Source organism: Dysidea avara, chromosome 4, assembly GCF_963678975.1.
Source record: "Dysidea avara chromosome 4, odDysAvar1.4, whole genome shotgun sequence".
Lineage (NCBI taxonomy): Eukaryota > Metazoa > Porifera > Demospongiae > Dictyoceratida > Dysideidae > Dysidea > Dysidea avara.
In genome coordinates, this window is record NC_089275.1 from 38,434,806 (window position 1) to 38,457,277 (window position 22,472).

Genomic DNA, 22,472 nt, shown 5'->3' on the forward strand with positions numbered 1-22,472 from the left:
TCTTTTGTTTCACTACCTTTTATCGCTGGAATCCTACTTCATTTTTTTAATTAATATTATTTTTATTGTACTAGTAATGCACTTCTTGTGAGTCTCTAGTGGGATTGTATAAATGATGATCTTTCTATTAAACCTGCATGGTAGAACATTGGGTGTACATATCCTTCATTGGTTTACCATAGAGCAATTTACTTTTAATTTCACAGACTTTCCAAATTTTATTATGTTCTGTTTGCAAACAAAAATTCTGTAATATCTCACTAAATGCAGATCAGTACCAAAATTCATGGATTTTAAAACCATCTGTTCTGTTTGAGATTGATCATTTCCAAAGCACCTCTCCTGCCCCCCAAATAAAAAATGGTGTGAAAATTTAACAATGACCCTGGCATTTCAGTTTAAATTTTGTATTTTACTGTGTGTAGTTACTGTTATAGTACTATAATAAGAGACTGGAGATTTGTGCATAACTACAGTATAATATTATTGTGTTGTTTCTTGCTTCTTGTTACAAATCCTGCTATCAGTGTTATGGACTACTGCTATGAAAATTCATATTACCTAGGAACAGTACTGTTTGGAAAATTGAGAATCTATTGTCAAATTTAGTAGCTGTTAAGTGTTTAGGATTGCTACTATAAAATGATGAAGTACTATGTCTAGGAAATGTTTATCTTTACACATGTTCTTGTTTCCACATTAGGAGGAGGTGTAGATTATGTTGATGTGTTGGTAAATGTAACTTTCCCTGTTGGAAGCACATCTCAAGTGATCACTGTAAACCTCATTGATGATGGAATACTAGAACCAACTGAACGGTTTACAATAGAAATCATAGGAGTTCATCATGAAGGAGATGAAACTGTTCCATGTGTGATAAGTGGAGCTGCCTTTTACGTGGCCAGTGGAGTGATTCTAAATAACAATGGTAAATTATAAAATAAACTTCAGTCTAATATAGCCATGCATTTCCTATTTTTTCTTCACTGCAGTGTTCATGGTAATGTTTAATTCCAGTACATATTCAGGAGTAGAAGCAGATGGTATAATACCAGTGACAGTGGTAGCCACAGGGACAGCATCAATACCATACACTATCATAATAGCACCATCAGAGTCTGACCAGCGATCTATTAGGGAAGTTGAGGACTTATCTACTGACACAATAGAAGTGACATTCAGCCCTGGAGAAACTAATAAAACTATACATTATATTGCCAACCAAATGTACTTAAGTAGAGTTTCAGAATTGTTTTTGTCTTTGTCACCTGGTATGACAACTCTTGGAATATTTCTAGGTGCTCCCAGCAAAGCTGTTGCTAAGATTGCAGACATTAATAGTAAGTGGGCTTTGTATTTTTGAATGTACTAATCTTTTAGTATAATAACATAACTTAAAAATGAAGTAGTGATACCAATGATACAAAGTAGTGAAACTAATAGTCATATTACAGAATAGCTTTGTAATAGGCCTGAGTCAAAATATGCTCAAAATTTTGCCCAAAATGCTTTCAGGAGTTTTCCGAAATTCCACCCATTATGCTCTTTCAGTGTTCCTATTATGCTTGCATTATGCTCCTAATTTAGCAGCATTTGTTACAATTATCATGGAACATTTTAATCAGCAAATGTTCTATTGGAGTATTTACTATAAAGTGACTGTTCCATTAGAGAGTATCAATCTAAGGAGCTATGACCAATGTATATAGATTGCTTTATTGCAATTTGCACTTTCCACTGACTGTTCTATTAGGGAGTTTTCATACAATTAAGCTCCACAGTTTGAAATATCTACCTATATGCCAGCATTGTGCTGGCATACCACTCCAAACTCTTATGCTTTTTACTATGCTGGCATATTTGATGTAGGCTAACTTTGTAGTATGGTGTGTGGGCAGATCAAAGGCTGCCACCAGTGATACAAATCAGTTATAAACCAGTTTAAAAATAATTGTAACATGGCTAAGTACCTCCTCTTGGCCACACATCTGGCCACTAATTAGCTCAAAGACATCAAACAAAACCAAACACCAGACCAACACAGGAAGTCACAATTAATTTGGCTAATACATCAAGAAGATGAATCACTCTGGAACAAATTAACACACAACACTGCACTTGTCTGAAGCAGTACAACCGCTGGGCTGAGTCTGTAGCTATTTGTATACTACACGCTCATTCGCCAATAAATTATGCACCTATCAATGTATTGCCCCACTACCCCCTCAGACTTATATGTATAGTGTAGATTTGACACAGCTGAATGTCAAATGCCCCATAGTAGGGCATACCTATCATGTCAAATCCCCACCATTGGCCCCAGTTGCAGCGTGGGGATTTGACATACGTAGTATAGAAAGTTAATACTTGTACGCTTAAAGAAAGGCTGTCAGATGCCCCATAGTGGGGCAACAGTTTTGTATCAATTCCCCCAGTAAAGCCCCTAGCTAACAATGAATTAACTAACTATCAAGGCAGTAATTGGTAAGTAAAATCGTCCCTTGTATACAGCGCTCAGCAGTTTCCAGTATTAGCTTTGCTTTCTTGTTCCTTCAGTGTTACAAATGGGTGCCTTTGATCTGCGCACACCCCATACCACAACTCAGTTAGAAGTAAACAACTCTACCCTCGGGCCTGTGGCTCTCAGGTGTCGTGTTTACAAATCAGATACAAACTTCATGGTTGTGTTACAACTATAATTTATGTCTACTATAAACTGTATATGGGTCATTCCATACCAAATCAACAAAAAAAAATCCGGACCCTTTTCAATTTTCATGAAATTTTGCACAAACGTGGCCCCTTTCAAGAAACTTTCTCTCTCCAAAATTTGGCTCATTTCATAAGTCTCCCTTTAAGTTATGACCACTCAAAGTTTCTGCTGAAAATTTTATTTTGCTTACATGTCTTCAATAAAATGGCCATAACGTTGCTTGTGATTGACGTAGAAACATCTGGTTTAGATTTTTGAAATGCTTATTAAATTCTTTTTCAGGTGATATATAATGTTTTATAATTGCTCAAAGGAAAAGGTCAAACCACAAAAATGTAGCTTTTTCCTTTGATCTTAATTTTCAAAAATATGTATTCTTTGATTAAATTTATTTTTGGTTTACATGTTGCTCTAATACCCATCATTCACCACTGTGAGTTTAAAGTTGGGACCAATAGTAGATCATGAGTTATAAGTGTTAATGTGTAGCCTTGTAATCACTGCTGTTTGTATGGTATTTTTAGTGTAATTTCCAATACCAATTGCAAGTTACCTTATATTAGTATGTCAAAAATCATTTTATGCATTAAAATAGTTAGGGTTTGTATTGACAAGGGCTCAGTACACTGAAACCATACTAACAGAGCCACTTTTAAAGCTAAGAAAGTTGGAGCAATAATAAGGCTGCCTAATAAAAGAATCACTGATTATGTTTTTGCTGTAAGTTCAGTGTCCTATAAATAGAGGTGGTCTTATTATAGAGGTAGCTATATTTATAAGGGATTTACTGTACAACTAATGATATTCCAATGTATTCTTTCAATTTTACTTACTGTACAATAATATTCGGCCACAGATTATGATGATAGTTTCCAATCTTATACGCGTGTATAATGGATGCAAACGACATGCACAGTTATTCATACATATGTACATGTAAAGTGGAATCGAAATGTCATGTCTTAGTGATATCCAAAGCTTCTTGGTCTTAATACCTAGATAGCTGCTTCATATAGTTGCATTAGAGTAGAAATATTCTATTTTAAGTTGGCCCTTATAAAAAGGTGGCCTTTAAGGTAGCTGCTAAGATATGTTACACTGTATATCACTCTGAATCATACTCTGAAAGGGAATGCCTACTACTGCATGGCCACTTAAAGGCCACCTTTATATGTTTGAACCTATAAATAATGCCTTTGCTGGAAAAATGTACACTTCTAAAACCACTATGTATTGTCTTACTCGTCAAATTAAAAATTTGATGGAATAGAGTGGAAAGTGGCCACCTGTATAGAAAGGCCACCACTCCAATAAGGCCAATTTTAAATTGTTGCTGTACACTTATGCAAATGTATTAAGCAGCTACCTACACATTAAGGCCTATAAATTTTGGCCCTAAGATAACTGGCTTAAACTCCATACATCAGCTGTATCATGATAAAAATAGCAATGTAGCTCATAATTTGATTCTATAATTGAAAATCATAGAATCATAGAAATGTTCCATAGAAATTACATTGTACAAAGATTCACTACAGCAATTGCACACTGATGCATATCTATAGCTTTAAGTGAAATACATCAACAATTGATTAAAGAAAGGGTCAACGCAACTAACTTCAAAGTTAAATCAGAGTGTTATAGTAAAAGTTGAGACTAAAACTGGTGCATATTGCATGACAGTCTCTACAATCATTCACATGGAAACTTGATACATTGATATCAGTACACAATTGAATTTTTGAAGGTATAAGTTGAAAAGAATGTTAATACTACATCAGTTGTTCATTACTACTTGTTAGAAAAGCTCTAGTAGATTACAATATTGAAACATTCATGCCTGTGTGAATGCAGCTACATAACATTGTTTTATTTGTAAGTGTTTCAAATTACAGTGGAACTTGTCTTAGCAGCCACCTGTAATGAAAGGCCACCTTTCTATTAAGGGCCAACTTTAAATTGTTCAAGTAAAAGATTTGTACACATCAAACTATATAAATAGCCACCTACATTATTAAAGCCAAAAAAAATTGGCCTTACTGGCTTAGACAGTTTCCACTATAGCTACATTTGTGTGTCAAAATATGTACTTGCATATCAACAATCAGCATTAAATGCTAACAGTAGCAGTTACTGTAGCTAGTGAAAATCTCATCAAGTTCAATATTTCACTACTATATGATGAAATATTGAACTTGAATATTCGACTTGGTGTCATAATCAGAAACAATATATACAAGCTTGATAAGGGGTAAATTACTTGAGTATATGTATTTAATTACAAGCTTTTACAGGGTTTTCTTACAAAACATAAACAAATTAACTTTACTTACAAACCAACAATGTATAAAATAATTGTGACGTACTATTATATACAGTTACTTGCAATTCGTATTACATCTTTGCGTATTTGAACCATACAAACAACAGTGATTACAAGGCTACACATTAACACTTATAACTCATGATCTACTATTGGTCCCAACTTTAAACTCACAGTGATGAATGGTAGTTATTAGAGCAACATGTAAACCAAAAATATATTTAATTAAAGAATATATATTTTTGAAAATTAAGATCAAAGGAAAAAGCTACATTTTTGTGGTTTGACCTTTTCCTTTGAACGATTATAAAACATTATATATCACCTGAAAGAGAATTTAATAAGCATTTCAAAAATCTAAACCAGATGTTTCTACGTCAATCACAAGCAACGTTATGGCCATTTTATTGAAGACATGTAAGCAAAATAAAATTTTCAGCAGAAACTTTGAGTGGTCATAACTTAAAGGGAGACCTATGAAATGAGCCAAATTTTGGTGTGAGAAAGTTTCTTGAAAGGGGCCATGTTTGTGCCAAATTTCACGAAAATCGAAAGGGGTCCGGATTTTTTTTTGTTGATTTGGTATGGAATGACCCATATGTACTTATGCCAAAGGAGAGATTTTCCCACAAAGCTATGTTGCAACACAATCATTCATTATCTTGTTTCACTACTTGTCATACTGTAGAGTCGGGTTGTTAAGTGCATGCAATTATAATTTTCAGAGAAAACTTTTTGTAAAAATAATACTATCTGTTAAGGGCATACACCTAAGTAGTAATTATGGTGTGTTTAGCACTGAATCACTATGTTGTAATAGAGTAGTTCATGATCACCATGCCAGTGTATAAAGATATTTGACTCCATTTCTGAGTGAATCCTTCGTGATGAACAAGAATATTGCAATCTAGAAGGTTGATTTGCTGTATCACAGTGAAGGGAGACCTCAAGGGAGACATAAGCACTTGAGGAGACATTAATTTTCCAGTATTTCCAGTTTTTTTTCTTGTGCATAGCTTCATTGCGTGTAAGCTTTGCATTGGACCATGTGTGCTTATCAGCCATGATTAATCGCAAGAAATATGTATGTGCTTAACAAACAATATGCGCTTAATAGACACATGTGCTTAACAACCCAAATCTATGGTATTGCTTGGATCCTACTTCATTTTATTTTAAATTTGTTTACATTCTTTGGTAATACAGCACACACTAACTTATACACACATGTGACTGTTTCATTGGAATATTGTGCATCTCTGTTGTATTAGGTTGACTGCTTTTTTAGAGTATCTTGGTCTTGCTGCTGATCTTGAGTGAGCTACTGGTAGAGGTATCCCAAATAAAATCATCAAGGGGAATTTTCTCTATTCCTTCTTTTCTGTAGCAAAACTGATCATTATAAATGCAACTAGATCATTAAGAGGCATGATCACTATGCTCTGCTTTTTGTTTATTATAAGTATAGCCATCTACTCCCTAACATAAATACATAGCTAATCTATGACTGTAAGCACTTCAAATAGCTTTGTGGCAGTACTAAGATTGGAGATGAATTGTAATGGCAAACCACAAAAGGATACACTCTTCAGAATCTAAAAAATTGGACACATTCCACAGGTGTGTCTGTTGTTTAGGCACCAGCTTATTATGCTGGCATAATTTTGGATGGCATAGGTGCCTGAAAGCATCAAGCATATTGCTAGCATAATAGGCAGAATAATTGTCATATTGTAAGAAAAAATGCATGCCACAGAAAAAGGTTAATTTACAATAATAGAACAGTCGATGCCACTGATATGACATTAAGTAGTAATTTGACATGACTGTTATTATAGTTTACAGTGTAGCCAAATTCTTAATGCACGAATACTTCTTACATTTAACTAGTTGTTCATTAGCCAAAGTTTATCATTATCCATTAGAAAGTAACAAAACATTGGAACTGTGGCAAAAATTTTGAGCATAATAGGCAAAATTTTTGAGCACTGCAGCATAGCATAATAGGCAAAATTAAAAGCATAATAGGCTGGTTTGCCCGAAATATACACACTCGTACTCGGGCGCAGCCTACTGTTGTTGTATCATAAAATTGTATTGGTTGTGAGATGTGTCTTTTAACCACTAGGACTGTGGTAAGCAGAAAGCTGGCAGGCACACCAAAAATCAAGTTTTGACAATTTTTTAAATTAAATTTTTGTAAGGTTCAACTCTATAAATTAGATGTTAGATACACTAAGACTTTTCCAGAAGGTGCAGTATCTGTTTTTTGGTGTAAAAATTTTTATGCTGAATTTAATGGCAGAATTTTGGGGTGGGAATGTTTTGAAAGGATCCCTAGTAAAGTACTACCTTACTGTATGATAACTGCAATATTTTTTTCCTACAGCAATAAGTATAAACTTCAGTCAAGCTTTATATTCAGCCAAGGAGGCAGATGGCAGAATGATTATTACTTTAGAGGCAGATGGATACTATACCTGGCCTTTCTTTGTTTTAGTAAAACCTATGGAAGTTGCTGATACAGGTAGGACTACATAAGTACAGGGATGTATATACAAGTGCTGAGCCTTGAGGCACTTACACTGTATGCACTACTGGAAGGTGGTGTATTGTGATTCAATCGGCCTTTAGTGGAGTATACTCAATTTAACCTGACTCATGATTTTTCAAAAAGGGATGAGGGGTTAGTGAACACTGTAGCAGGAAAAAATTCCATTTCTCCTATCTGTCCTCAAATTGAAATTCTGTAATGACTCTGGTGGCTTCTTTATGTGTACTATTCCAACTGTTACTTGTCACTGTACTAATTGTATCTGAATTATTTACAGAGGTGTACAGATGCCACCTTTTACCAATACTTTTGATACCAGTACTTTTAGATCTACCAATTCCAATACCAATACTAAACATTGAAGCCTAGACAAGTTTAAAGGATTCATCTGGAAGTCAAATATTTATAAGTGAGCTGTATTCAACAATAAGATGGCAAAAAGTTGCAACTTGTAGGTCACATGCAACCATGTGACTTACAGCAACGCATGATTGTACTGGACTGATAAATAAAGCTTAGGTTATAAATTTAGCATTTTAAGAGGCTAGGACCAAGTAGGTAAGTCTTATGCAGTATGTGCACACTGTACATAATACATGAAGGGAGCTAATTTCACTTTTGTTACAATGTATGCATATGGATTTTTTTCAAACCCCTTCTAGGTATTTGTCCCATTTCACTTTAGTCAATGATTTTCACTTAGCTTCTTTGGCTTGTGGTAAGCACCTCGTACAGGCTTTGCCTCCAGTGTTCGCCCTCCAGTGCCTAACTAGTAAAGCAGATTAAAACAAGCAAACAATACTTAGTAGAGTAATGTATTAATTTGAGTACATAATATTACGTCTCATGTAGTAGCAAATGTTTAATGATGATAAAATGGCCAAGACTTTGAAGAATATGTTGCATCTCAGCTGATGGGAGAGAATTGTTATTACTTCAAAACTGTGACCCCATGATACATTTACATTAATATTTTGATTGTTCTATTATAGTATTTTCTTGAGAATATATCAAACCTTTTAGCAGCTTTATTCAGCTCCACCAAGATATTAGGCAAATAGGAGGGGACTCCAGAAAACACGGAATATGGAATAACGGAACAGCGGAATAACAGAATAAGCGAAAATTACATTCTGAACATGTTACACACTCTATAACGTTTATACACTCCTCACCTCACAGCAAATCTGCTGAAAATGCAATCGTGATGGCAGAACAACACTAGAGCAATCCTCATGCTGATCTTTAAATAGAATATGCACAAACTGTTCACTCTGTAACGATCTAACTAAGCTAAACCACTATCAAATACACTTCACTACACTATCGCTACAAAACTATAAGCTTTTTCATCTATACTTGCTTATACCAGCTGTCACACATGTTTATTTAAGTATAATAATAATAACAGAATACAGACATTTATTGTACCTCTGCTACAATGGAGTTGGCTATGCTTCGATAGCTATTCGATCCTCCATACAGCTATCATGCCTAGACATGTTACCTGCAGTTCTTGCGCATCGACAAATTTAAAGCGCCGCGTGAAGAGCAGGGTCTGCTGGCCACGCTAGATATCCTGAGAATTCCAAGTCGTGCTGCTTGGTGTTAATTGTGGTAGCTAGCACTTAGAAAACGAAGCGTCTTAACTTAATAGAGATTGAATATAGGATATACTGGGATATTGGAGTGCCATGGCATCACGTTTCACGACTAGACTGTAGCAGAGGTACAATAATGTGTATTGCGTGCGTAGGCTGTTATTATTAAATGTGTATGACAGCTGTTATAAGCAAGTATAGCAGAAAGAACTTATAGTTTTGTAGCAATAGTGTAGTGAAGTGTATTTGATAGTAGTTTAGCCTAGTTAGATCGTTACAGAGTGAACAGTTTGTGCATATTCTATTTAAAGATCACCGTGAGGATCGCTCTAGTATTGTTCTGCCATCACGATTGCATTTTCGACAGATTTGCTGTGAGGTGAGGAGTGTATAAACGTTATAGAGTGTGTAAGATGTTCAGAATGTAATTTTCGCTTATTCCGTTATTCCGCTGTTCCGTTATTCCATGTTTTCTGGAGTTCCAAATAGGAGTGGGGTACATGTTAGCTAAATAAGAGAATCCTTTTTCACCTGCTAATGACCAATCCCTCCTCTGATAGTCTACCAAAACATCATATATTTTTTTCAATTAGTAAAGCACCAAACAACAAAATATGAATTAATTACTGAATGAGTGTTTAAATAAGTGTTTAGTATTTAGTTAGGGGAGTTTGTTTGAACCCCTAAACACCCATGGTATTGGACCTATTAATTTTATAATGCTACTTGCTTGTTAACTGAAGTTGTATTTGAATGCATGGTCAGACTTATAAATTAGTAAATGTGGTTTGCTCATTTGTCCAGTTCATTACATTATATAAGTTAAAACATACAGTGCAATGTACAATCACAAAATATATCGCAATGTCATTAGTTTGGATGTGAATGAATTGGCAGTTTTATATGTCAAATGCATATTTCAATGATAAAAATGTTGAAAAACTATACCTTGATTCAGAATTTCTTCCAGCATACATTCGTATTTGCAAAATAACTAGCAAGTACATTACAAGTAGCCTAATATCATTTAAATTATCTCAAGATTCAAATTTTTATATACAGCTGGTGCAACTGGTGGTGGAGTTGACTTTGAATCAGACACACTCATTGCTATATTTGCTCCTGGTGTTTCACAAGTGAATGTCTCAATGATCATAGCAATGGATGGTACAATTGAACCAACTGAAATGTTAAAGTTTACTCTGTCTGTCCCTGTTGAGTTCAGTAACGTCAATGGAAGGTTTTCGGTGAAAGCAGGCAAGAACAATACGGCAGATGGAAAAATACTCAACTCTGGAGGTATGAAATTTTATATTTTTCTGAATTATTGGCCTCCATTTATTAAATTCTGTTTTTTTTTGTTTCTTTAGTTTTGGTCAATTTTACTGCTAGTAGTTATAAAGCAAGTGTTGATACAACTGAAGTAATTGTGCACTTAACAGCTCTTGGTAATTTTGACACTCCTTTTATTGTAAATGTAATACCTGATTCAGAGGATATTGCAGGAAGAGGTATGTATAAGTTAACAGCAGTTGCATGATTACATCAATTATTTGCAATGTCTCTATTAGATGGATTGTTTTACAATCCTGATTTAAAGGAAGTATTGTTTCCTGCTGGCAGTGATACTGCTCTAGTACACATATTTTTACTTCTTGAGGAACTCTGTGAACCTGGATCGTTCAATGTTACTTTAGAAGTACCAGAAAATGCTATTAATCTTGGTGTGATGCTTGGATTACCAAGTCAAGCTATAGTTGAAGTGCCATCTCCCTCACCAGGTACATATACAATTTTCATAGAAAGCAGTGACTACGTGTTTAAATGATGGACTTCAATAGGTGCAGTAGTCAATTTTATCCAAAGCAAATATTATGTGAAAGAGTCTAATCAATATGTGGCCATTGGTATCAGGGCTTCTAGAAAGAACTTCAATAATTCCTTCTCACTTAAAATAAACCGGTTCTATAGAGGACTGCATTCATCATCCAAAGGTACATGTATATCATCACAGTGTATGTAAATCATTTTATTCAATGTACTTAAATAATTGCTATGTAATAAAGTACAGTAAGGGCCTGCAAAAATTACTAAGTTATGTAAATGCAAGGGATTTTAGTCCTATACTTTTACAACTTAAACTTGATGGCTTGATGGTTATGTTGATCAAAGTGTTGACAGACTAAACATAACTATGATGAGTTGGATACATGTTAATGTGTAACTAGAATAAGTTCTGGAGCAAACAGAGATGGAAGAAGACGAAGTAACTAGGTTTCTGACGATTATAATTAGACATCTTATAAAAGTAATGTGTAATTTAATGTATTACTGGTTACATTGGTTATAAGCTAATATGTTACTGCAATACACTACTTTGTGCTGTAGTAATAACCTTTAAATATTTTTTTCATAAGACAAATAGTGGGTATTTCTGTTAATCAGATGATTGATTGGTGATGACGGTAAAGGTGACAAGAGAACACATGTGTAGTAAGTGTATATGCCAACTTTCTGAGGAGTTTCATTCCTGAGAAACATTGGGCAAAGCTTCAAGAGCTTATTACATAAGCTAGTCTATGAACTACTATTGGAATTACTAATTGTTTTTCTGAGTGATGCCTGTGTGGAAAAATATCAGTATCGGAATAGCATTGGCCACTTCCATCTAAAATGTACTCGGTATCAAATTGGTAGTAAAAATGTGGTATCTGTGCATCACTACTAGATACCTCTGTAAGTCAAGATGTTTAGCCAGATCGCATTTACTCCTTCGCGGTGCCTCACACAATGCCTCAATCACATGATGCCTGTATCAATTGCTAGCTGTACCTCTGAAAAGGTTCTGTACTGGCAACTGACTATGTATTATAGTTATAGCATAGGCCATGGCTGATGACTTATGCTGCACAATAGTACATTATGGCACCTATAGCTACTATACTGTACTGTAGTTCAGAAGTTTGCCTAAACAACTAGGAAAGTAGCTTTAGTGACTGCAATTGCTCACAAATAGCTCAAATAACAGACTATCTCTGTGTGTCATGTAGTGCACAAAAGTAAATGCATAGAATTTATCACCCCTGTGTGGCTGGAGGGTGTAAGCCAGAGAGAGATGTGAGGATGCCCTATGGTCATGTAGCTACAGCTTTTCGGCATACTTCTGTCCAGATACAAGGTGGGAGGGGAAAAATTGTTCTGTTCTAGATCCGCCATTAGAAAGATGGTAAGAGACAGTTATTAATGTCAGCTACTTAACTTTCATCTACTCTAGACTTCACACAGTCACAGTGAGAGAGATAAAGATGTAAGGCAAGACCTTCACTGCACCATGACTGCACTTAGGTTTCACTTCCGTTTTAAATTCCATCACATATGCTAGCAAGAATCCTTAATGGAGCTACATACCTTTACAGACTAAATCATCGTGGAAACACATGAAACATTCTAGTGACTTAAAATTTCCTAACAGTATACAGGAAAGCAAAACGCGGGTTATTTTCATTCATGTCTCTGTTGCCAATCCCTATTATAAGTCAAGTATCTATGCCCAAGCAAAGTAACCATGTGTTTTTGAAGTTTTAGCGTATTCTGCATGCACCACAAGTCTTTAAAAGACTATACAAAGCAATAAAAACCTTACTTAGATGTGTCATGCACCATTAAAGATTTCCAAGCTGTCATAAGCATAACTTCATAATATTGTTAAGTTTCAGCTGTATAAAAGCTCAGATGATGGAGCAAATCACAAGTTAAATGCTTGTTGTTATTTTGTGCCAGGGTTCTATTTGGAAATTTACAGAGTACTTTTTTTATAATTATTTGGATGCTGGAATGCCTACATATACGTAGTCAATACTACTAACTGGAGGTATATTACATCTGAAATAAAACAGAGTGGAAATTGAGCAGGGATCAGTGGCAGAAATCATTAATTTTTAGGTGAAGCCATAGATCATAGGAGTATGTCCTTTGTAAAAATAAGAAATGTATTACCAAGGTTGCTATAAATTTCGACTCACTGTTGTGGGCATGGCTGCAACTACTTTGCTCCCTACCAATCAGCATTGTAGCTAATGTCTTCTTCTACAGAGCTAATACATAGCCATAACAACCTCTTTCCACTGCATGAGTTTTTTCTTTTACTTTTGAGTGGTGTATTCAGTACTTAAACAAATGTAACAGCATGTGACAAGTATCCTCTTTTCTAGCAGCAAATTGCTCATTTACCAATGGGAAATGTGTTCAAATTAGATTCTTCCAGCTCACTCTTATTGTTTACTTATAAATACAACAGATGTGTTATCATTGATTATGTACCTTACCACATTAGTATCTGAGGCTGATTTTGATAGCACATGTCATGTTGTTGATGTTCAAGCTCAACAATCAATAGTCACCACAGACATTGCTATTTATGATGATTTTGACAGTGAAGATACAGAGTCTTTCTATGTGGAAATTGTAGTGCCACCAGGATCAGCAGCTAAAGGTGTACGATTAGGAAATCAGCAAATTGCGACTGTCCACATTAAAGATGGTTAGTTGTATGGGTAAAAAGCCTGCTTACTACACATGCATGTACACTTGTACATGATAAACAAGTAATGGACATACTACTATTAGTCAGGTTCACTATGTACTTTTGTTCAAATTTTATGGGGATTAGCAAACCTATATAATTATTTTCAGAAAGCTTAGAGCATGGAGAATCTGAAAATCATTGTTTACATTTGCACAGATTCCTGCAAGGTCAGCATTTTTAAATTTCAAAATGGCAACCAATAAAGTAAGACATTCCTGATATATCAATTTTAATTTGACATAAAAGTTCATTAATGAACTCAACAAATTCTCTGGTGACACTTGTACATCTCTATTCACTAGAGGTGATAGTTAATCATGAAAAATTAAACGTTTTAACAAACAGAATAGAAGAGCGTCCATTATGCTGCAATAACTCAGGAATAAATTTTAGCAAAAAGAATTAAGGAATATTCCAGATTAATTGGATGAGATACATGTATAACTGGTGTAAAGTATTAGTTTGGCTTCCACAGAAATAGTTCAAGCCTAAAAACAGCAGAGAAGATTGAGTTACTCTAATAGAGCAGTCAATTACTCTGATAAAGCAGTCAACTTTTGAGTCCACATTTCTAATGGAGCGGTCGCATTTGTGAAAGTCCTAGCTAGTGTGCTTATGTTGGGCATAAATTTCAGGAGATTAGCTAATTTTAGGTTTGAAAGAACGATTGGAATTTACATAAAATATTCTCCCCTACAAGGTAATTTTGTTAATTAGCAATTGGCGACTATGATTTCACCCTGACTGGCACTTTTGTCAGTTGGTGGTATACATTGACATAATCAGGTTAATTATATATGTCAAAGATAACTGTTCAAAATTTATGGGCCTACATAAAGCTTGGAGAATGCATGGAGATCAGTGAAAATCAATGTTTGCATTTACTGTATACAGATGCCTGCATGGTAGTCAATCAGCAGTTTGAAAATAGCAGTCTATATGGTGCAAATTTCTTCATATACAAACACCATTTCTATGTTCTCACACCCATATAGAATCCATTACTTAATGGCCTCTAAAGTGCTAAGAAACCTAAAAACAATTTATTTGGCAGATAGTTATTGCATGAAGCAAACTGAATAAGTGAATTATTAACATTGAGAAGTAGAGCATAGTTACATATGAAGACATCATGGCTGTGTATGTACATACATGTACATAACAATCATCAGCAGTGTCACTGTTGTCATTTTCAATGCATCATACAGTCTTATACTGTATTTTAGGGATCATGCAGAATTGAGCTTTTCCAGTTCAAAATACCACCCTGAAACCAGTCTCAATTTCCCTTCATGACAGCTTGGCAGCATTGGTTAGACACAGCCAAGCCCCAAAATGTCAATTCCAAATTCTTCCAACAAGTTTCTACAGCATTTAAAACGTTTCTATTCAACAAAAGTTTATGCTGACTTACTGACTGATGCTTCCAGCCAAGCACGCATAACTTGACATACAGGCTTGATTTTGGCAACATACAATATATACATGCATCGTGGACTTGCCTTTGTCCTCCTTTGTGTTTCAGTTCTCTTCACTGATAATGCAAGGTGTCAATTCATGCTATATTATATTGTGGTACGGCTTCCCTGTGGCTGTATTTCCATAAGCCATATGACTGATTGTCGGGACACTTCTCATGCTGTTTTTTGTTTGCAATGTTGTGTATTGGGCAAAGCATACTGTAGATGAAAATGAAGCGTCATGGCTACCTCCCTTTTAGCTACATAACTGATAGTTGGGGCATGCGTCCAGACATATGGCTTGTCAGGTGCCTGTCCTCCTTTTGATGCAACATATGTACGGGTCCACCAGTCATAATTATGTTACAAAAAAATAAGTAGGAAGTTAGATTAAGGATCAAAAAAGTAAAGAAACAAGAGAATAGCTAAACAGTAGTGAAACAAGAGAGGTTTCCTATATACTGCAGATTAAATGTCCACTAGTACATCTGCAGTATATAGGCAATCTCTTGTTTCACTACTGTTTAGCTATTCAATTATTTCTTTACTTTTTTGATCCTTAATCCAACTTTATACTTAAAGCAGTTACTTGTGAGCCAGTCATTAAAAATGTCTCAGATAGATGTGCCAAATGTCCTTTGTTTATTTTTGGATAAGAATCAATTCGTTGACAATGGCAATCTTTGGATTATTTGAATATGTCTGATATACAATAATTCTGTCACTGAAAAGCAAATTTTCATTGGATTTACTGTGGATATTAATTTTTAAGATTGTGTATATATCAATTTTAACTTGTTGGTGCAAGTATGTTTGGTGCAAAAAATTGCTCTTGGTGATCAGTGTGAATTCGTTCTTACCAATTGTTATTTTAAAACTACTGTATTAAGCAAATTCCAACTACTGTCGTAGGAAATGAAAATTCTTTCAAAATTTATCTAGTAATAATAATAATATTATTATTATGCTAACATGCATAAGCACATTAGCAAAAAAAAATAGGCTCAAAAGTTGACTGCTTTACTAGATTATGTGACTGCTCTATTAGAGTATCTAAATTTTCAGGCTTGAACTGTTTTATTAGAAGTCAAATTATACATTGCACCAGTTACACTTTTGCACCAGTTATGCTCCAGAATATTCGTTACTGTTAATTATTCCTGAATTATTGCAGCATATAAATTATAATGGGCATTCTTCTATTCCCTTTGCAAAAACTTTCAATTATTCATGGTTAACTGTCACCTCTAATGAATAGAAGTGTAAAAATGTCACCAGAGAATTTGTTGAATTCATTTATTAAACTTTTATGTCAAAATTAAACTTGATGTATTAGAAATTTGTTATTTTTAGCTGTCACTTTGAAATTAAAAAAATGCTGACCTTGCAGGAATCTGAGCAAATGTAAACATTGATTTTCAGATTCCTCATGCTCTAAGCTTTCCAAAAATGTATTGGTTTGCTAATCCCCGTAAACTTTAAACGAAAGTGTATTTTTGGACATAGTGAACCTGACTATAATTATGGTCTAGTTAATGTATGTACTGTACACTAAAATACTGTTATTGTATAATTGTGTGATATGGACCAAAGTCACCAGCTCATATAATATTTCTTTGGACACAAACTTATCACAGTGTAAGGATTTGGTAAGTTAGTAGGGACCATATTATTTGCAAGGGAGACCATCACCTGATGTCCAAAATTAATCCCTTTATTCTTCAGCTATGCTAGTTTAAGACTAAATTAGGACACACATGACCCAGGGACACGTTAATTTTGTCAGCAAAATTATTGGCACAATCGGTGAGATAAAGCATAATTTTATTATTGAGAATAGTACATATCTTGGTAGTTATATTTTCGTTAAGACAAAAACACCAACTGAGATTTTGTTAGCAAGTACAGGGAGTCTATCATTCTAAAATACTTAAATTGGTGCAACAGCATAGAGTCTTTTAGTGGTGATTGAGTGGCTAAAAGTAATAAGTTAGATTCATTTATATACTTTTAAAAACAACTGTATGTAGACTTGTAGAGTCCACTAAAGATTGACTCACATTTTCTACTTGTTGTACGGGGAAAAACTTGTGAGTAGGTGTGCTCACCCACCTATTGGTGGTCTGGCTACATCACTGAACTGAGGAATTTAAGAGTAATCCAGAACCTTTATAATTAAATAATAACTAGGTGCTGCATTTTCATTTTAATAGATATACAAATTTGGATCTAAATGTGATTGCAAACAGGCAAGCTATGGCTATGTCATTTAAAGTAAAATTTTATAGTTTAATGCACTCTAAATTATATATATACACATATATATGTATATATAACTTACCTTTTTGATCTTCAAACATAGTATTGTTGTGTTAATATTCTTTTATGTAATTTGTGATAGATGATGTGTCACTTTCATTTGATCAAGAGCGAGTTACTGTTACTGAAAATGAAGGCTTTCTTCAGTTTAGATTACTATTGTCATGGCCAATTGACTATCCATTTGAAGTGGAATTACAGTTTAATGATGTCTCAGCAGTTGGTAAGGTTAAAATATCATTAGACAAATATAGTGTGTTTACTATTTAAGCATAATTACAACAATGGTTATATATAAAGATGTATATATGTGACTGAATTTGACAAAACAAGGCTTCGACGCACAAAGCTTTGTTAGGAGATATGGCGGTTTTAAGGAATCATTGTGTAATAACTTCCCAGTGCCTACAGCTGTGCAAACAAAATTTGCACCAATTGTTCATCTGTTCACTAGCTATCACTGAGTGGGTGTATACATTTCTGATACCCAAAATTTGCCCTGTTTTGAGCAGCTTTTTTCGAGGGGGTAATAATATCACAGGTGGTAGTAATAGGGTGGGAGGGTGGGGATGGACGGTGGTCTTAATATACGGGTATAGAATGAAGTAAGAAGACGATTGGAATCCAGAGGCCAAGTTTGGGCTCTCCATGGCCCTCCATGGCCCTCAAATTACTCCAAATTGACTGAGAACACTATTGGCGAGCTCTCTGTGAAGTCCCAGCTCACTACACACCATTATCACAAAGCCATGGCCATTTAATGGTGCCAATCTCACACTCGTGGCTTTGACAGGGTCGGAAGAAAGCTGCTACAGAAACCAGACTTGCCAGTGCTGAAGGAAGTACAGTGTGAAATATGATAGTGTATTAGACCAGCAATCCATTTCTGGTAAAATCGTAAGTTTGATTTTGTGTGTGTGGAAGCCTTGTTATATGAAATCCGGTCACATATTAAGTACTCATTGTACTGACTTCTCGATATCTGAGGATGTTTATATAGATGGAGTGGACTACAAATACTCATCTAACAGAATACTATTTAGCAGTAAAAGGTCATACAATATGATGCGTATTGATATTGTTGATGATGATGTAGCTGAGCCACCTGAGGAATTTGTAATTAAAGTCACAAGGATTGTCACTCCTGGAATTTCATTGGCTACTGGAAATTCTACCAAATTGCTTGGAATCATTGATGACAATGATGGTATTGTGTAGTTGTTATTTTAATTGCAAGTTCACAATTATTAGTTGATATGTTAGCAAATTAATTTTGCTGACCTACTATATAGTGTAAATTTGCAGTTTTACATAAAACATTAGTAAATAGAAGCATCAAATTGGTGTGGTATTGCCATTGTGCAGAGGAGGTTGGTAAAGCGTTTTTTATCATTCATTTTGTGTTCTCAAAAATGTGGAACCACAGGTTGAAGTAATTAATGCAACACTGACACCTCCTGATATTCTATAGGATGGATTGTATATCTACACCAGCGTGTCCCAGGGCCCTTATAAGCCTTCTCAGTACAATGTGTTGCCTTCCTAGCTGTAACACACCTGAAACAAGGCTTTGTTGCACATTTAGTAGGGATTGCCCCAAAATATTTTGAGTGACTCCCAAAATTCTGCCTTTGAAAATCACCCTAGAGACATCTTATGTGACAAAAATCACCTTTACAGAATAGTATTAGTTCATATGATATAATGTAGCATAAAATATAACAAAACGCTTACAGATGGCCAGATATAGAATTTTTTTTAAAATTGCCAAAACTCAAATTTTAGTCTCACTGCCTGACTGCCTGACTACTTAACTGACCACAGTCACAAGGCTAGAACCTAAATGAAGCAGTGCACGGTCACCATTTTACGCCACACTAACAAACTCACCAGTGAGATGTTCCTTTTGGGGTTCCAACAAGTGTAGGCCCTCTGTGCCTTTTCTTTTCTTTTATCTCCAATCAGGCTGCTTGTCTTCTTCTTCATCCAATGAAACCATACCAAGGCATTAATTTTCTGTATTAAGACTTTCTTTCATTAGCATATTTAGATGCCATTTTTTCAGAGCTGGATTTTTGAAGTGTTTCAGTCCTGGTGCTACTATAAGAGTTATACTAAATATTTGCAACGTCGTGATTGGGATCCCATTCGCGATTTGTCTGGCAGCGTGCAAAGGGACGGGCGCCGCCAGGCTAGTTTGCAACCACACCCATCTAGGTTGACTAATCGCGATAGAGTATGGACCTCTTCACAACCTAGCTATTTACTTAACAGAAGGCAAGGCCTAATTGGTGTAGCTAGCTGCACATCCCTTTTCAGACTTGAGATACTCTAATACAAGTCATGCGTCTATGAATTCTAATAGAACAGTCACAAGTCTAGCTGAGCTGCAACAAAAAACTAAACAAACTAGTATTTATGAAGTTGGATTTATGCAATAAAAAGTAACGAAACAAGAGATAAATGATGGTATTACAGCATAGCATGGTGGGAAAGTCCCTACTTTGGCACATTAGCTATAACAATTATTTTATTCAATGCCAAAGTAGGGACTTTCCCACCGAGCTATGTTGTAATACGATTGTATGCTTTAACTAAATTCATGGAGTATGTAGATCTCTTAAATCTCTTGGCAAAACATTATCTGCTTGTGAATATGAATTCACTTCAGCATTCAAAGTAACTCAAAATGCTTGGGGGCAAGCAACTATGTCCTATGGCTTCCGTGAATAAAATTATGTGTTTTATATGAAGCTGTAAAGCCAACACAGATACTGTTGTCCACCTGATGAATAATACATGTTGTAGTTGAGACATTGAACTTCTGTTCAGTGCAAATCTGAGTGAAGTCCTCTGAAGTATGTACAAATTATGGCGTGGTTACAAAACACTGTAATTTTAACACTAAAATCGATTCTCCTCCTACAGCTAATTGTGAAACTCCCCAAAAATTCTTGCAGTGGCTTGTAATAACATTATCTTTAAAAGTATGGAAACAGACTTTTAGGAATGACTACTATGGCTTCAAAAGAGGAGATAACTGTTTTTCATAGAAAATTTAAAGAGTTAAATAGCTCAATTGATAAAATACTTCAAAAAATTACTTCCATAGTTTTGTTACAAACATACTTAGGTAGCAGATGACAAAGTTTAAGAAGCATAGAATTAAAACTGTGAGACTAGATCCAAAATTTGTCGAATTCTCATTCTTTAGGTCTAAAATACTAAACTGAGTCATAAAGTCAGTACTTCTAACCTGAGATGGTGATTTTTAATTACCACAAACACAACTGATGTAAAAGGGGATGGAAAGCAAGCACAGATCAATGAAAACCAAGATTTTGCATGTGAAGCCATAGGAATTAGTAGCGTCCCCCCTTAAGATTGTATTTACAGGTTTTAGCATTCTTGTGGGTCCCTCATGAGATACTTAACAATTATAATAACCAAATGTTTAGAATATGATTTCAGTATAACTCAATATTGCTACTGTATGCAGCCATTACTGAGGTATGAATGCATAAATATTACTTTTTCTTGGTTTCTGTAAAATACACACTTGTCTGTTGCGCACCCATTGGATTTCCTTGGTCACACGACACACTACTGTGTGTCCTGATCATGTGTTGCATGTAGGGTTTGGTTAATTAACTTTTAGCAGCACAAATGAAACTACCAATTATGTAGAATGTTACATACATAGATTAGCTACATCAATATTTGGTGATGACCTAAAATTAATACATAGCTAACTTGGAAAATAATGATTTTGACTTTTAAAATAAAGTTTAGATTACAAGAATAAGCATGAGATAATATTATGTGTAACATTAGCCTTTAAATGATGATTGAATTCTATATAAAATAATGCACAAGCATGGTGCAGTCTTTTTGCATACCTCACTCAGCATGAATATACATACAGGTGCATGCATGTAGTGCATGTATGCTGATCCAAATATGCCAACACAAATACACACACAACGCACACAAGCATGTTCTTACAGTTTCCATGCATATACCTACAGTTGTAAAAATTAGTACAGTACACATACTATTTCTTTGTTTCATTCTTTAGTGATTATTGTAGAATTTCAATCAGAAGAATACAAAGGTTGTAGTACAACAGATGGAGTAATAAATGTGACATTAACGGCTTCAAAGGCTGCATCATTACCATACAATGTAACAATATTACCATCAGAGTTGCCAGATAGTTATGTTGAGCAACACCCTGCCAAAGTCAACAGTGACTTTTCAAGTGTTCCTGTAGTTGTTACATTTTATTCAGGAGAAACAGTGAAATCAGGAAATGTAACATTACTCTCCGATCCAATGACATCCAAATTAGTGTTTGCATTAAATCTATCTCAACTTGACTCCAACATCATTACTGTTAAAATTAATATGGAACAAGAAACTATAATTGGAATCATAACTTGTAACTGAAGAGCAAGAAATTCTTACCGACTATCTCACTTGTCTGTATCACATTCATGTCATATACAAGTTCATGTTTTAGTATTGTAGACTACTATGTACAGACAATGTGATTTCAGTCTGAAGTACAGTAGTGCAGATACGCATGCTAGGAATAAAGCTAGTGTAGTATACATTGACAGCATTGTATCATCATTTGTGTGTAAATTTTAGAGACATCCATAGTAGTACCATAAAATGATCACATTTGGCACTGTACATATACCTTGAAACTGTTATGGGGTGACCCTTACTAATTGACTATACTGTTGATTTAATTCAAAGCATTTATCCTTTACTCAGCAGTCATGCACATAGTGTTACAAACACACATACAATTAACATCTACAACATATAGTGAACAAGCATACAAGTATAAGGTACACAATAAATTAAGACTTATGGACAATACACACACCTTCAAGGTTTATTAAGGAA

General features: G+C 34.8%; 1 protein-coding gene across 1 annotated transcript; it reads left to right on the top strand.

Annotated features, from left to right (window-relative positions):
* Positions 1 to 1,250: 1,250 nt before the first annotated feature.
* LOC136254592 (extracellular matrix organizing protein FRAS1-like) lies at positions 1,251 to 22,160 on the top strand. The gene is made up of 10 exons (XM_066047338.1): positions 1,251 to 1,340; positions 7,426 to 7,563; positions 10,254 to 10,490; positions 10,562 to 10,702; positions 10,763 to 10,972; positions 11,033 to 11,185; positions 13,525 to 13,731; positions 17,638 to 17,778; positions 18,556 to 18,762; positions 21,634 to 22,160. Exons 1-10 carry the CDS (start codon positions 1,274 to 1,276, stop codon positions 22,002 to 22,004), a joined length of 1,872 nt encoding a protein of 623 aa, XP_065903410.1. The 5' UTR covers positions 1,251 to 1,273; the 3' UTR covers positions 22,005 to 22,160.
* Positions 22,161 to 22,472: the final 312 nt, after the last annotated feature.